The sequence below is a fragment of the Gopherus flavomarginatus genome, chromosome 3 (genome assembly GCF_025201925.1).
Source record: "Gopherus flavomarginatus isolate rGopFla2 chromosome 3, rGopFla2.mat.asm, whole genome shotgun sequence".
Classification (NCBI taxonomy): domain Eukaryota; kingdom Metazoa; phylum Chordata; order Testudines; family Testudinidae; genus Gopherus; species Gopherus flavomarginatus.
In genome coordinates this window covers 173,683,950-173,698,311 of record NC_066619.1, presented here as the reverse complement: position 1 = coordinate 173,698,311, position 14,362 = coordinate 173,683,950, and the positions used below count along the sequence as shown (strand labels likewise).

Below are 14,362 nucleotides of genomic sequence, written 5' to 3'. Positions count from 1 at the left end.
CCTCTGGAGGCACAGAGATCTGCTAGAATGTCCTACAGCTCTCAGGGTACCTGCATAATTTAGGGACATCAGAATGGGGCCAAAATACTCCCCATTCCCTCCTATGGGAACATGGCTATTGCAGTCATACTGCCATGCACTGCTGGCCAGTCTCCCTAAACTCCTGCCGTGAGGTAAGGAAAGGAGGGGTTACGATGTATGGAAGAAAAGCTGCAAAAGATAATGCTAACAGGGTGAACTTTATGTTAAATGGTTATAGTAGATCAGAATAGGACAGGGAGTTCACCAATACTGGTCCTGGGTCCTGATAGCATGGGGTGAAGTGACACTGCATCATATTGGCTGATGGGGCAAGCTCAGGGAAGAGAATAGGAACAAGATAATAAATGTATCTGAAAGGAGACCGTTTCCCTGAACTGACCCATCGCAATTGTACCTGCTGATTGTTGGTTACATAAGATCTAGAAGTTTATAGGCAACGTACTTGTGTTCTCAAATCCCTCTTTATAGAGTGCTAGGAAAGGAGAGGGAAATTACAGGGCCATTCAGTTTCCCTTGGATTCTGGCTAGTGGAGGAAAGATGACAGGGTCATAAGAACATACTGGGTCAGACAAAATGGTCCATTTAGCCTAATATCCTGTCTTCCAAAAATGGCCAGTGCCAGATGCTTCAGAGCGAGTGAACACAGCAGGGCAATTTATCAAGTGATCCATCCTCTGTCGTTTTGGCAATTAGAGGCTGGGGTTGTGTCCCTGACCATCTTGGCTATTAGCCATAGATGGACCTACTCTGCGTGAATTTATCTAATTCTTTTTTGAACCCAGTTATACTTTGGCCTTCACAACATCCCCCTGGCAACAGTTCCACAAGTTTACTGTGCACTTCGTGAAGTACTTCCTTATAGTTGTTTTAAACCTGCTGCCTATTAATTTGTGTGACCCCTGGCTCACGTTTATGTAAGTGGATAAATACCACTTCTGTATTCACTTGCTCCACACCATTCATAATTTTATAGACCTCTACTATATTCCCCATTAGTCAGCTCTTTTTCAAGCTGAAAAGTCCCAGTCTTCTTTAATCTCTCCTCATATGGAAACTCTCATGGAAAATTTCTCTTATAAGGTGTCAGTGCTGCTCCATCCACTGGTGTGAAGCCCAATGAACTCCCAAGCCAGGCACCAGCTCCTGACTATGAATAGCACATAAAATGGGTCTCTGGTTGCCAAAGCAAATTTGCAGTTTTTATTCAATTGCATTTTCTTGAAAACTTATTTTTCACTATTCATCTAGCTCTAATTCTACAATACTTTGCCACTGGATTTTCAGAGTACTCCCTCTTTGATAGTTACTTATTCTGTTTTTTCATTTAAAAACATTGTTGTGGTATCTTTCAAACTGATTCACTTTTGTTTGTAATGCCCTGTGTAGCAATTAGAATTTTTAATCTCAATTGGCAGTCAGTTTCCCATTAAGGATTGTCAAGAATTTGTAAGCCCCTGGTTCAACAAAAATCCACCACACTAGTCACATGCTTCAAGTTAGGCATGTGCTTAAGCACCTAGCTGAAATGGATCTTAAATCTTTTTTGTGTAGGGATTACTGCTAACCTTGCCTATCTGAAAGACTGTCTCTTTCCCGGTGTCTTACTGCCACAGCTCCAGTAGGAAGAGGAGTTCAAGCTGGATCACCCTCATAAAAGAAGAGCAGGGCATTCTCAGTGAGGGCCCTAGGACTCTGAAACTTGCTCCCTTCCTTGGTCTGAAATAGCCTGTACTCAATAACACGGGCATGCTGCAAATGCCATTTGTTTGATAGGGTTTGGGGGGAAGGAGTAGGTTCTTGTGTACAACTGGGGCTCAGAGTCTTTTCTGGAGCTTTTCCATTTTGGTTTGTTGGCTTGCTCAGGTTCATAATTCTCCATTTGTATATAAGACTTACGCTAACCACGCAATAGTATACATATTAACTATTTTCAGGATATGCAGAGCTTTTATATGGGCTTTTTTGTAATGTTAACGCTAAAGAAAATTAATGTATAAGCAAAACAGATGTTGAAAATGAAATAGCAAAACTATTATTAAAAATGATGTATTGCGCTATAAATAAAAAGGCCAAATTCTAAAACTCTTACTTACACTAGACTTTGCTCTGCAAACGGGGTCACGCTGAAGTCATTGGGACTATTTGTGGAGAAGGTGCTATTCAACATGAGTGAGAGTATAAGAACATGACCTACAGTACTTTACAAATAGACAAAGACATTCCTAATGCTAAAGAGTTTACAATGGAAGAAAATAATAAGAAAAATAACTGTTCTTAAAGCTGACCAAAATATGAGGGGAAAATATCCAGTTTACTGCAGATTATTTAAATCTTTTGTTTGATTAATAGACAAGGTGGGTGAGGTATTATCTTTTATTGGACCAACTTCTGTTGGTGAGAGAGACAAGCTTTAGAGCTTACACAGAGCTCTTTTTCAGACTTGGGAAAGGTATTGGCACTGTCACAGCTAAATAGGAGGTGGAACAGATTGATTATCAGAAGGAGTTAACATGTTCCAAGTGACCATTCAAGGTGAAGAGGGCAGTTAACACTCCTGCAGTCATAGGAGAAACGTGGGTTAGTGGGTTCTAGGTATTTGTAATGAGCCATAAATCCAGTGTCTTTATTGAGTTGAAGATTTTTGGTGTCTAATAAAATTATGAATTTATGCTCCCAGGGTCATCTTTTGAAGGTGTTGTGCAGGTTTCCTTTGAAGATGAGGATTGAGAGGTCACAGATGGCATGCTCGTTTTGTGAAAAGTATTTGCCCACAAGCGATATGGTGTTTTTGTCTTATCATTTTTCTGTGTGAGTTCACTCGAGAGTGTGGTGATTGTCTCATTTCACCCACACAGTTCTTATTGGGCCATTCAGTGCACCAGATGAGGTGTTCAGTATGTGTAGAACGTATGGACCTTGAAAGGTGGGTTGGGATCAATCATCGTAATGGTGGAGATATGTCTGCAGGTTTTATGTCTGTTTTTATGGCAGGGTCTAGTGACCCTTTGAGTTGGTGGGTCTTGGTCTGTCGGGAGCTTGCTTGATTATTAACATACATGAATGTTGCATACAAAGATTAAAAATATCTTCATAACATGTAATTTGTTACCTTTAAAGCACATATTTGTGTTTGGTGAAGCTCTTATTACCTGTTTCTGTTAAAATTCCCAAAGTTGTATATATAAAATCTATTTGATCCTGATTTAAGATTCTGTTTATATTAAATCCCTGGATTTGACAAGTTAGAGTACACATTCAGCAGTGTTATTTACAAAAAAGACTCTCTGGCTAACAAGTGTGTTCTTCCTCAGTTTGGGTGTGATTTAATAGAAATAACCATATTCATTTCTGGTCAGAATCTTAAATCACTAAATTCATCTTTATTTTCAGTCATCTAAAAAAGCCTATTGGTACATTTTAGAATTTATTTTAAATGCTTCTAGTTCTTATTTTACGTTTTGATGGCGTGAATAATTAACTCAAACCATAAATATTCTAAGCACCACAGGGAGCTCTAATATATGAGGATAAATCTGAAATGCATTACTACTGTCATGAATGATGTGCTAGGTGTGTGGCTGGAAGAAGAATTTTCAAGACAGCTGTAACAGGTGCAATAATCTATTTAGCTGCAGCTTCCAGCTGTCCTTCAGACACACTATTTGTGTACTGTATCTGGAAAACTAAATTTGGCACACAGATATGGTTAGAAGAATGCTACAGAATAACTTGAGTCAAGGCAGCACTGAGAACCTTTAGTATAGTAAGGGTCCCTGGAACTGGCTGGAATTTCAAGGTCAGTGTATTTAAGTGGCAGTATAAGCAATCATTGCAGACATTCCATATTCTGCAAATATGAATCCCTCAAGGGGCTTTTTAATTTCAAGGAGTCCTGTCTTTTCCAAGTTTCATAGCCAAAGACTCGCTTATAGGCAAAGAGATTATTTCCTTTCTATGTAGTTGTTATACAGCTGAGTGCAGCAACTGGGGCACAGGGTATTATAGTGACAGCTATGATTATGGTTGAATTCCAGCTTCCATTCTAAACTCCCCTTTTAAATTGCTCATAACTTTCTCACACACATCTCTTTAGGGCTGAAATTATCAATGCTTGCTGCCCAGATATTTTTTGGAAAGTTTCAGAAAAATACTTCCAGCCATTTTTGAGTCCTTCAGACGGGGGGAAGAGGGGAAGTCAATGAGGCATTTGGCTCTAGAGCAGCGAAGAGTCAGGTAACTGGAGGAGATAGGAAAACAGTGTAGTGAAGGCAATGAGTATGGCAGGGGTTGAGATGTGCATAAAGTGAGAGAAGCAGTGGGAAATACAGGAACTGATATCCCTAGTTCCCACAATTCACACTGTAGAGACAGTTGTTACCTGACCATTGTATGTGTCTTGCCAGGTATGCAGGCTGGAGTTCCAGTCTCTCTCTTGTTCCAGCTATGCTGGAAGTTCTTAGGAAGGAAGCAGAGAGAAGCAGTGCATGTGCAGCAAAGGAGCTTCTTGCCTATCCCCTCTTCTCTCTCCCTTGTGCCTGAGGATGAGACCAGGAGACATTTTGGCTCATGCTGCCTTGCCGTGTGTGAGAAAACGGAGGCGAGTGTGACATTAAAGAGAAATGTGTGGCGCTTGGGAGGCCTGTGATTTGTATTACAGTAGAGCAGAAACTAGTGCCCCATGACAGGTACCGTACAAACACAGACTAGACTGTCCCTGCCCCCAAAGAACTTACAGTCTGGCACTTAATATTCTTTAGTGAGGCCTTGCAACATCCTTATGGGGTAGGCAAAATAAAGGGTGGAGAGGATAAGTGACTTGTCCAAGATCACACAGCAAGGCAGCAGCATTGGGGTCTGTGTTCAGAGGGGTTCTAGTGCTCCTAGGTGGAGCTTTATCCCTCTTCTCCCATGTGCACACAGTGCTTAGCTCTCAGGATTGGGAAGCACCAAATCAAGAGGCTGTGACATCAAATCCACAGTTCTTTGGAAATGCCATGTCTCCTGCATTGGAACTGAATGATGTGCAGTCTGGGGAAAAGGAGAGGAGGCTATGGGTGGGAGGAGGTGTAGGCAGCGGCACTGGGGGAGAGGGACTGGGAGCAAACTGCTATGTCACTTATTTGTCCAGTGTCCCTCAATGTCTCTTTCTTGAGCAGTACTCAGCACGTGTATTAAGTAAAGTTCTGGTAAATGGAAGACCTGGGTTCTATTATTTTGCTACATTAAGCTATATTTTTAGAATAAATTTAACCAACAGTGCCAAAGGAGGACAAAAAGCACAAAGGCAGAGGCCTGGATTTTTTGATAGACTATTACTCAACTGAAATAAGTTTAAAACAAACATCTGACCTTCCATTTTCTCCTTTGCATGCTCGATTATCTCTTCAGATTACTGTTTGACCCTCAGGCATCAGTACTGTAAACTGTATCACCTATTCCAAAATATAATCCTGATCTTCTTCATTTAGGGATTATTATCAAGTTTTATTCTAATCTGTTATACTGTGGTGTTTCTAAATGCTGGTCAGGTGCATGTGGTGGTATTGCAGATTCTGTCATGTGTGACCTCAGATTCCCATTACTGGCAGAGAAAGCTAGTAATCCAGATCCTTTGAGATGCTGACTTGGGGCAGCTCAGGCTTTAGCAGAGAGCACATTTGACTGTTTTATTTATTTGAAAATGTATTTGCGGAGAACTTTTTTTAAACGCCCTTCGTTTGCAGAGCCTTCAGAATTTTTTGAATCACCTTTTACAGAGACAAATGTTCCAGCATAAATCGCTGAGGCAGGAAGTTTATTAATCTTCATGTGAAATGTAATTAAATATATTGGATTAATCAAGAAGAGCATAAGCCTGAGGCTTTCTCTCTTTATTTCATTAAAGATAAGTAAGTAGGTCATTGACTATTTTTATCTACCTCAATCATTTCTTTAAAAATTACTTTCTCTTCCAGTACCACGACAGCCTGGAATGAGCAATAATCTGTTTGAAATATTTGAAATTGAAAGAGGGATTAGTGCAGATGAGGATGAAGCAAATGATGATCCAGGTACTTATAAAGTTTACTATTCAGGATACAGTTTTGCAGGATACCTGCATATCAGCTGTTTTTGTACATTCTTGGTTTTTAACTGTGTCCCTTCAACTAATGGGTCTCATTCTTCCTTTACAAATGTGGATTTTATTAAACACAGGTTTGTGCTCTAAATAGTATATTAAGTGATACTGTTGTTTGCCTAGTACTTGTTAATATTGCTGTAGCTTCTTTTTGTATAGCTCAATATATTGCACTTGTAAATTCTATCCAGTGAAAGGTGGTGAGTGGTTCACCAGCCTTAAGGATCAAGGACTGTTCTTATGTGTCTGTTTGGTCTGTTCTTTGCAGGTATTCTGGTGCAGAGCTGTAACTTCGATAGTGGTCTGTGTGGATGGATCAAAGATAAAGATGATGATTTGCACTGGGAACCACTTAGGGATCCATCAGGTACAATAACTTTGTCCAGTCACACCTGTTTTAGTTTAAGAACCCAAGCGTACTCCCCTTGAAGTTGGTGACAGAGCTCCCATTACATTTAATCTGAGCAGAAGGAGATTCTCAAAACTTTGCTAATTGACAGTAGGTTAAGAAACGGCCTACAACTCAATGGTTTTAGGACCTGCTCCCATTAAATGTAGTGAGGGGTTTGCTACTTCAGCGTTGATGATAACATTGAATGGAAGTACACCACTATACCTCAACTGGGGAACTGGCTCTTTGTTAGCCTGTACCTTCTAGATAGGAATGGCTATGAAGGAACAGTGAAGTGTTTTCCCTATTCAATTAAGGGAGGAAAGAATAGAACTTGAAATGTGGCCCAATTTATTTATTCCAATCTATAGTTCAAGGATATGAGGAGATATTTTTAAAATTGTGGGCAAAGCTGGAAATAATTCTGGCTCTACTGTTAAATACAAAGTTCTTTTTCTACTTTAACATTCCCAACTCAGAGCGTAGTTTACAGAAATCCAATATAAAATATTACAAAAGTATGTACACAGGAAAACTGTTTTAGTAAAAAGAGAAGGAGGGTAGATTTTTACTATATATGATTTTTCAAAATTTACAGTGTACATCTCAGGTAGCAAAAAGGGACCTTGGAATATTGAGTTAAATGGAACAAAGGCCACAAATAACAGGCTTTTTCTGGATCCCAGCTGGTATTCACTCAAGGCAGTGAACCACTCCATACTGATACACTTCAGAGAATCTGGTCTCTCCACAAAAAGAATACTCAGTTTACAAAAAAATCAAGGCTGGACACAAGTCAGTTTTTGCTGCCAAATCTGTCTCCACATAGTACTGAGAGCTCTATGGTGAAGTTCTGTTTTAAACATGCATTCCGCTTCAGCCCTCTTACCAAAGGGATGGAGATTAGACACACTCCTTTAGCTCTCTGTTAGACCCTATGGGATTACATCATAGAAAGAATGCCTCACATGACCGGATTGTAGACACTGAAAGGAAATGCATTCCCTGGTTGTAAAATACTATGACTTAAATCATATCCCCAGTGTGGGGGCGGGGAGGGTGGAGGAAGTCCTTTCCTCCAGCACAAGGACCAAGGTATTCAGCACTGATGGAGTCAGGTCAGGGCCATCCAGGACCGGCGCTAGGGTTTTGAGTGCCCTAGGCGGATGGCAATTTCGCTGCCCCGCGCGCTGGTCCCGTGGCTCTGGTGGAGCTGCTGCAGTGGTGTCTGCGGGAGGTCCACCAGAGCCGCTCGAGCAGCCGACCGTTCGCAGGCATGACTGGGGCAGCTCCACGGGAGCTGCCTGGCACCCCCTCCGGACACCCTGGGCTGCCGGCTGCTGCGGCGGCGCCCTGACCCCCCAGGGTCAGTGCGCCTCCGCGGCAGCCGGCAGCCTGGGGTTTTCCTGGGCCAGGGGACCCCCTGGGCTGCCGTGGCGGCGCCCTGACCCAGGAGACACCCTGGACTGCCGGCTGCTGCCGGCAGCTCTGACTCCCTCTCTGTCCCAGCAGCAGCGGCTGCTCAACCATTTAAAAAAAAATTGGGGGGCGCTTTTTGGCACCCTCAAATCTCGGCGCCCTAGGCAACCGCCTAGTCCGCCTAAATGGTTGCACCGGCCCTGGAGCCATCATCCTTGTACACCAAGGCTGCACTGGGGGCAGTACTGATTTAAACCTGTTCAACAGGTGTAATAAGGAGCATGATCTCCATCCTCCCTCCTCCCAGCTGTATTGGTATAGTGCCTCTAAGCACCATTGCTTTCTCGTGTGACTCAGGCTCAGAAAAGACATAAAAGTTCTGTATGTAATGCTAAATTAAGATGCTTGTGTCCTGGAACAAAGTGTGACCTACAATGAGTTTTTGATTAGGTGTACTCACTTTTATAAAGTGAATGAATTTTGTTTACTCCAGGGTTGTTTTGAAAAGCATCAGTTTCAAAAAGATCACTTGGCTAGCTGGCTGGAACTCTTTTGTACATTTTTTTCCAGTTATATTCTATGTTCCCAGCTTCTTATCCATACACTGCTGCTACTTACAAACCCCCAATCATTTCACAGATTTATTCTTTGCAGCTGGCCAATTGTTTCTTGGCTTTCAAAGCCCTGCTATTTAGGGTTTTGTTTTGTTTTTAAAGTGGTTTATCAGAAGCTACATTTTAAAGGTGCTGTGCTATTTCTTTAGGTTTACCTTGTATGTAGAAAACAGGTGAAGGTCTTTTCTTGTAGGGCTTGTCTACACACACACTATGAAGTTAATTAAATGTTTTCCTACTGATTTAGATAAATCTGTGCAGCTCTCTAGAGTGGATGCAGTTCTTCTAGTTTAAAGGTGTTTGTACTAGTATAACAAGCACCTTTATCCTGGTATAACTTTATCCATGCTAGAGAGTCATACTGAACTAAAAATTTTTTTTCTACCAATTTAGTTGTACTGTTCCAAAAACAATGTGTAGACAAAGCATAGCATATTTTTTTAAGCAGATTGCACTGCATGACACTGTTCCTGTCTGTGGAGCCAACTCAGCAATGCATTTAAGCATGTGATTGTCTCATGGAAGTCAATGGAATTCAGGCAGATGCTTTGCTGAATTGAAGACTGAGATTATGGACTTTTTTCTTTTAATTCAATTGTTTGCTTTGTCTTGGCACGTTATTTTGTTAAAATCATCATAGTTTTGCTTAGAACAAACATTTAGGCAACAATAACTATCAAATTGAACATGAAATTCAAACCTAGTTAGACTAAAACTGCGACTAACCTCAGAGTAAAAGATGAAACTATTATAATTAAGTAAATTCTGTATATCTCTGCAATATGGAAAAAGCATTTTCAGGCTCACTGACTTCAACAGCTCAGATTTCATGGAACCTTTATAACGTAATTAATACTAAGACCTTTAAAGTAAATTTTGATTTTTGACATTCTGCTGTGATATCAAGGCTTTGTTTTATGGTTAGAACATGGAGTTCTCAGTTGGATATTATTGTTTTTTAATTTTTTTTCCAGTCAGCTTAGATTTGCAAAAAATGAGTTGGGTGTCATTCCAACCTCGAAATGCTGCTCTAGCTTTAATGAGTTCCAAGTTTTTTTTAAAATCCTCTTGGTATGGTTATGGGATTTTTAGAAGACCTAAAGTCTCATTTATCATAATTTTAGCAGCCGACATAAAAAGGGTCACTAGAAGAATTTATTGAGCTTACATGTTTGATTTTGGCTTTTATAAATGTTGCCTTGCCATGAAGTCCTCTGGTTTTCACTTATATGCAGGTATCTCTCACCAAAGAGAGAGGGATATTAATGGGTTTTGAATGATGTTCACATGTACAGTAACATCTAACATAACAGAACACGCACTGGAGAGTACAACGAGACTTGGGCTACTAAATGCCTAAGTCACCTCTGAAAATGGGATTTGGGAATTTTCAAAAACTTTACTGTTTGTCCAGAATTCACATGTATTAGTGAGTGCCTAAATCTTGTCATTTCATAACTAGTATCTAGAATAATATTTAGGAGGCTTAGTTTATCATTAAGGCTTTTGAGTGAAGTTTCCTATGCAGCAGTGTTATTGAAGAGTCAGTGACTTGTAACGGAAATTTAAATCTTTGCTAATGCAGCGAAGCAACACATTTACAACAGGGATTTCAAACTCCAGGACAACTTAGAAATCACTAAGACACAGGAATTTGCAAGACTGATGGCACATTAAGTACATGTGTCTTTGTACTTGAAAGGTACTGATCATGCTTGGAAACATTTAAAAAGAGCTGCCTTTTCTTTTGCAGGTGGACAGTATATGACTATCTCTGAACCCAAAGGCAAAGAAGGAAAAGTGGCACGTCTGGTCTTGCCACTTGGCCAGTTAGCTCATTCAGGGGACTTGTGTCTGTCCTTTAGGCATAAGGTATCTGGACTACATTCTGGTCTGCTCCAAGTGTTTTTAAGAAAAAATGGTGCTCATGGACCAGCAGTTTGGGGAAGAAATGGCGGCCATGGTTGGAGACAAACTCAAATAACTTTGCAGGACTCAGGCATCAAAAGTGTAAGTATAGCTGTCTATACAGTTTTCAGTGTTTTAGTATAGGATGCTGATACTAGACCTAAGAGATGAATAGGTCATGTTTTTCCTCCGTCGTATGTAAAAACACTCTGCCTGACTGAAAACCAAACAAATATAGGAGATCACTAGAACTTGTGAACAAGATGACCGCATTTAGAGATGGATTTATAAACACCTGCTCCTTAGTCTTTTAAAAATACTCTATAGGCTCTTGGAATAAGGCCACATCATAGCTCAAAAAACAGCCCCTCTATCACAGAAAAACCAAATATAAAACACCAAGATGCATTTGCGAGAGAGCTGATATTTTAAAATATCAGCTATGATTTTCAGTACCCCAGTTTTTGGACGCCCATCTTGAGACACCTATAGGCTCTCCAACGCTTTCTGAAAAATCAGGTCTGTTTAAGGTACCTCCAGTGGGCATCAAAAACTATGTTGTTGTTTCTGAAAATTTAAGCCAATATATATGCTGTCTCTTTTCTCTAATTTCCCTCGTTAATCCGAAAAGCCTAAAGGGAATGTAAACATTATTTTACAGAATTGATGATAGATCTTTCCTTTGTATTGACTTATTTTTTACATCAGTAATAAAGTCTGATTGTAGTAAAGTACACCTCTACTTTGAGGTAACACTGTCTTCGGGAGCAAAAAAAATCTTACCGCGTTATACTGAAACTTGCTTTGATCCACTGGAGTGCACAGCCCACCCCACCCCCCCCCCCGGAGCACTGCTTTACTGTGTTATATCCAAGTTCGTGTATTGCAAAATCCTACATGAATTTATCTAAACTCTAGTATTGACAGGGTCACTGCATTCATATCCTGTTCGGGGTTGTTGTTTTTTTGGGTGGGGGGAGCATGCAGGTTCTCCTATCTAATGAGGGAATCTTGCTGGAATGTTTGATTTAATTTTCAGACCATGGACAAAACAACATTTGCTCATGTTAAAACAGTTTAGTCTTTGATTTAATCGCACCAGTGCAGGTGACTGATATGAGTGATTGTAGATGGATTAAAATAAATATAAAATGGGCTCAGCTAGAGTTTAGTACCTGTTTGGATTTAGGGAACAGTCTACAGCATATTATTCTGCCATGGTCCTCTCATCTTATATTCTCTTAGTAATCCTACTTTAAATCTGTTGAGCTCTCCCTCATTCAAACTAGGTGTATTTTAGTTATCTGTTTAAAATGCAGATACGCAGCATTTGCTACATCATGTTGTAGGAAGTCAAAGTTTAGATTAACACATTTCTCCAGAAGCTTGGAACATGTTATATAGGGGATACTATTTCTAGAGTCAGGTTACAATACATTCACTGTTGAAATTGATCAATTTTCAATGTGGATTTGGGGAGGGAAAATGTGTTCAAAATACTACAAAAAATAAAATGGCTCTTTAGAGCAATGGATAAAGTGACTACTGGGAGGAATGATTTAAATATATCTAAAGAGAGGGATCACCACCCCTGGAGACAGATTCCTCCCTCCAAGCTGAACTCTGCTTCCAGCAGCAGAGTAAGCACACTTCTAGAGATCCCTGGATGTTGGTATTTGTAATGGATAAGTCTCTAAGTTCCCTGAGGCTGGGACTGACCGTGCTCTTGCTGGAACCCTTCAGAACAGGTAGCCAGTCTTTTTTTTTTTTTTTTTTTTTTTTTCAATTTACATCTGACTGTGTCTTATTTCCTTCCCCAGGTTATTTTCAAAGGTGAAAAAGGGAAAGGCAGAACTGGGGATATTGGATTAGATGATGTGAGCTTGAGGAAAGGCCGCTGCTCTGAAGAACTTGAGCAACATCACTAGCCTGGCAAAGAATATATACAATTTCTCTTTCCTTTTAATCCTATTCCTATCAAGTTAAAAGAAACCTGTGGGCCAAAGTGGAAAATATGGACAGTGATCACCTCGTTAGCCCACTTTGTGCAAATCCCAGTGAAACTCTACTTAAAATAATGCAAATTGTCTGTAAGGATGCAAACTTCAAGCCAATATTGGGTGTTTTTACTATTATTCCTTGTCCACATACTTTGTGTGTGATAAAGGTATCTTGTACCATGCCTGAAAGATGCTCATATTAGAGGGGATGGGAGAGCCAAGTGTGGCTAAATGTCATCAGAAGAGATCTCCAGCTCACTGTGGTAGTATTAACTATTGTTCTGTGTTTTAGTGCTACCATTACGCTGATGATAATGATATGCTGTGTGATTTGTCTGACTTCATAATTTGAAGTTAACTGAGGCCTGGACCTGAACTTTGGCTATTTTACTGCTATTGACTTTTAAAGAAGGGCGTGTTACATATCAAATAGCATTTATTCTGATGTATCTATATTAACAAAAGGCAGTTATGTAGAGTAGGCGTTGCATCCCTTAATATTGCTAGTACTTTATTGTGTAAATGTGTTTGGTTACTAATGTATTTATGTTTCTTATATTTAGATTCCAGTTGCAAGGTAAATGGCAGCTGTGCTTTCAAGCTAAAATACAGTATATGAGCTCAGTGTGTTCTTTGACCCTGTGCTGGTGACCACTGATAGAAAATGTCAGGACACTGCTAATTTATCTTTTGGCCCTAAATACTAGTGTTTTTTTTTTCATGAGGTTTATGATTGAAAACAGAGGGCCAGATCCTCAGCTGATGTACAGTGGTGTGTAACTCAATGGGTTGTCAGAGTCCTAAATTAGTTTATACCAGCTGATTAGCAAGATGCTGCCTACTAACAACTCTCAGATGCTGAGCACTGCCAAGGAGGTGCTTTCGCATTCTGTAGCATTTGAGCTTGTTGAAGTCAGTGGCAGTTTTGCAACTAACAATAGGATAAGCCACTCTCTGTGCTGAAAGTAATGATTACAACCATCTAAGTGAGTCAGTTGCTCTAATGCATTGAAATATAACTGACCATTGAATCTTGCATCTGTACAAGGTCCTTGCCAGACTGCTCAGAAAACTACAACAACATTTAGAGCTAAAATGTTAGTTCTAGATGGAATTAGCATTTGTCAGACTATTGGGCTTTTTCTCTTAGTCATCCATTTTGGATGTGGTAAATGTACAACTTCACGGAGAAATGTTGAATTTCTCCACTTAGTTTGTCTAGCCTTTTTTAAATGAAAAAGTTTTAATATCAGCATTGAGGTTAGTTTTAAATTTGACAAATTTATATTTATATTAGAAGCAAATTAATAGATTGTTGTTCTAGGGAGGCAACCTTAAAATTTCAAAAAAGGTACAGCCAGATGACAAAAAGCCTTATGACCTTTTTAAAAGAATTAAATGTAAATTACTAATGTATCACTATGTATGATCTTATAAAAGTTATTTCTGGTTTCAACAAAAACCTGTGTCTAGTCCTGCACACCCTGTCCTTAAGGATGACATTGCAAGACATCAAATGCTGATTTCAAACTCTTATTGGGACATACCTTGGCTTAGCGAATCTACCATGTTTTTGGATTTAGTAGCTCATCCTAAAAGGATTAAAACATACTTTGCACTAAGATATGTTTTAACTGTCTTACCAAATCATGTTACAGCCCTTCGAGGTTCTGGTAAAATAGGGATCTAGTCCATCCACAGAAGAAAGGCCCACACAGGTTTTAATCATTCTGTAGTTAGGACTGGGCATATGGAAGTTTTGTTAGTGCAGATGGTATATTACAGCTTAGCGCATTATTTCTGCCCTTTCAACATGCATCAATAGGAGGAGTTGGGATCTCGATTAATTTCATAAGTAGTGAATGGACC

At 39.8% G+C, this 14,362-nt stretch overlaps 1 protein-coding gene across 9 annotated transcripts in view; it reads left to right on the top strand.

The window, feature by feature from the left end:
• NPNT (nephronectin) overlaps nucleotides 1-14,362 on the top strand; it is a 665,225-nt gene that overhangs the window by 67,576 nt on the left and 583,287 nt on the right. For 8 of the 9 annotated variants that reach the window (XM_050944505.1, XM_050944501.1, XM_050944498.1 and 5 more), the window contains 4 exons: nucleotides 5,998-6,093; nucleotides 6,430-6,528; nucleotides 10,339-10,595; nucleotides 12,314-13,341. In XM_050944505.1, the coding sequence (XP_050800462.1) occupies nucleotides 5,998-6,093; nucleotides 6,430-6,528; nucleotides 10,339-10,595; nucleotides 12,314-12,421 (560 nt within the window). In that variant the 3' untranslated portion in view covers nucleotides 12,422-13,341. Of the gene's footprint in view, nucleotides 1-5,997; nucleotides 6,094-6,429; nucleotides 6,529-10,338; nucleotides 10,596-12,313; nucleotides 13,342-14,362 lie in introns of those variants that run through there. The other variant, XR_007773242.1, reaches the window with a different exon arrangement.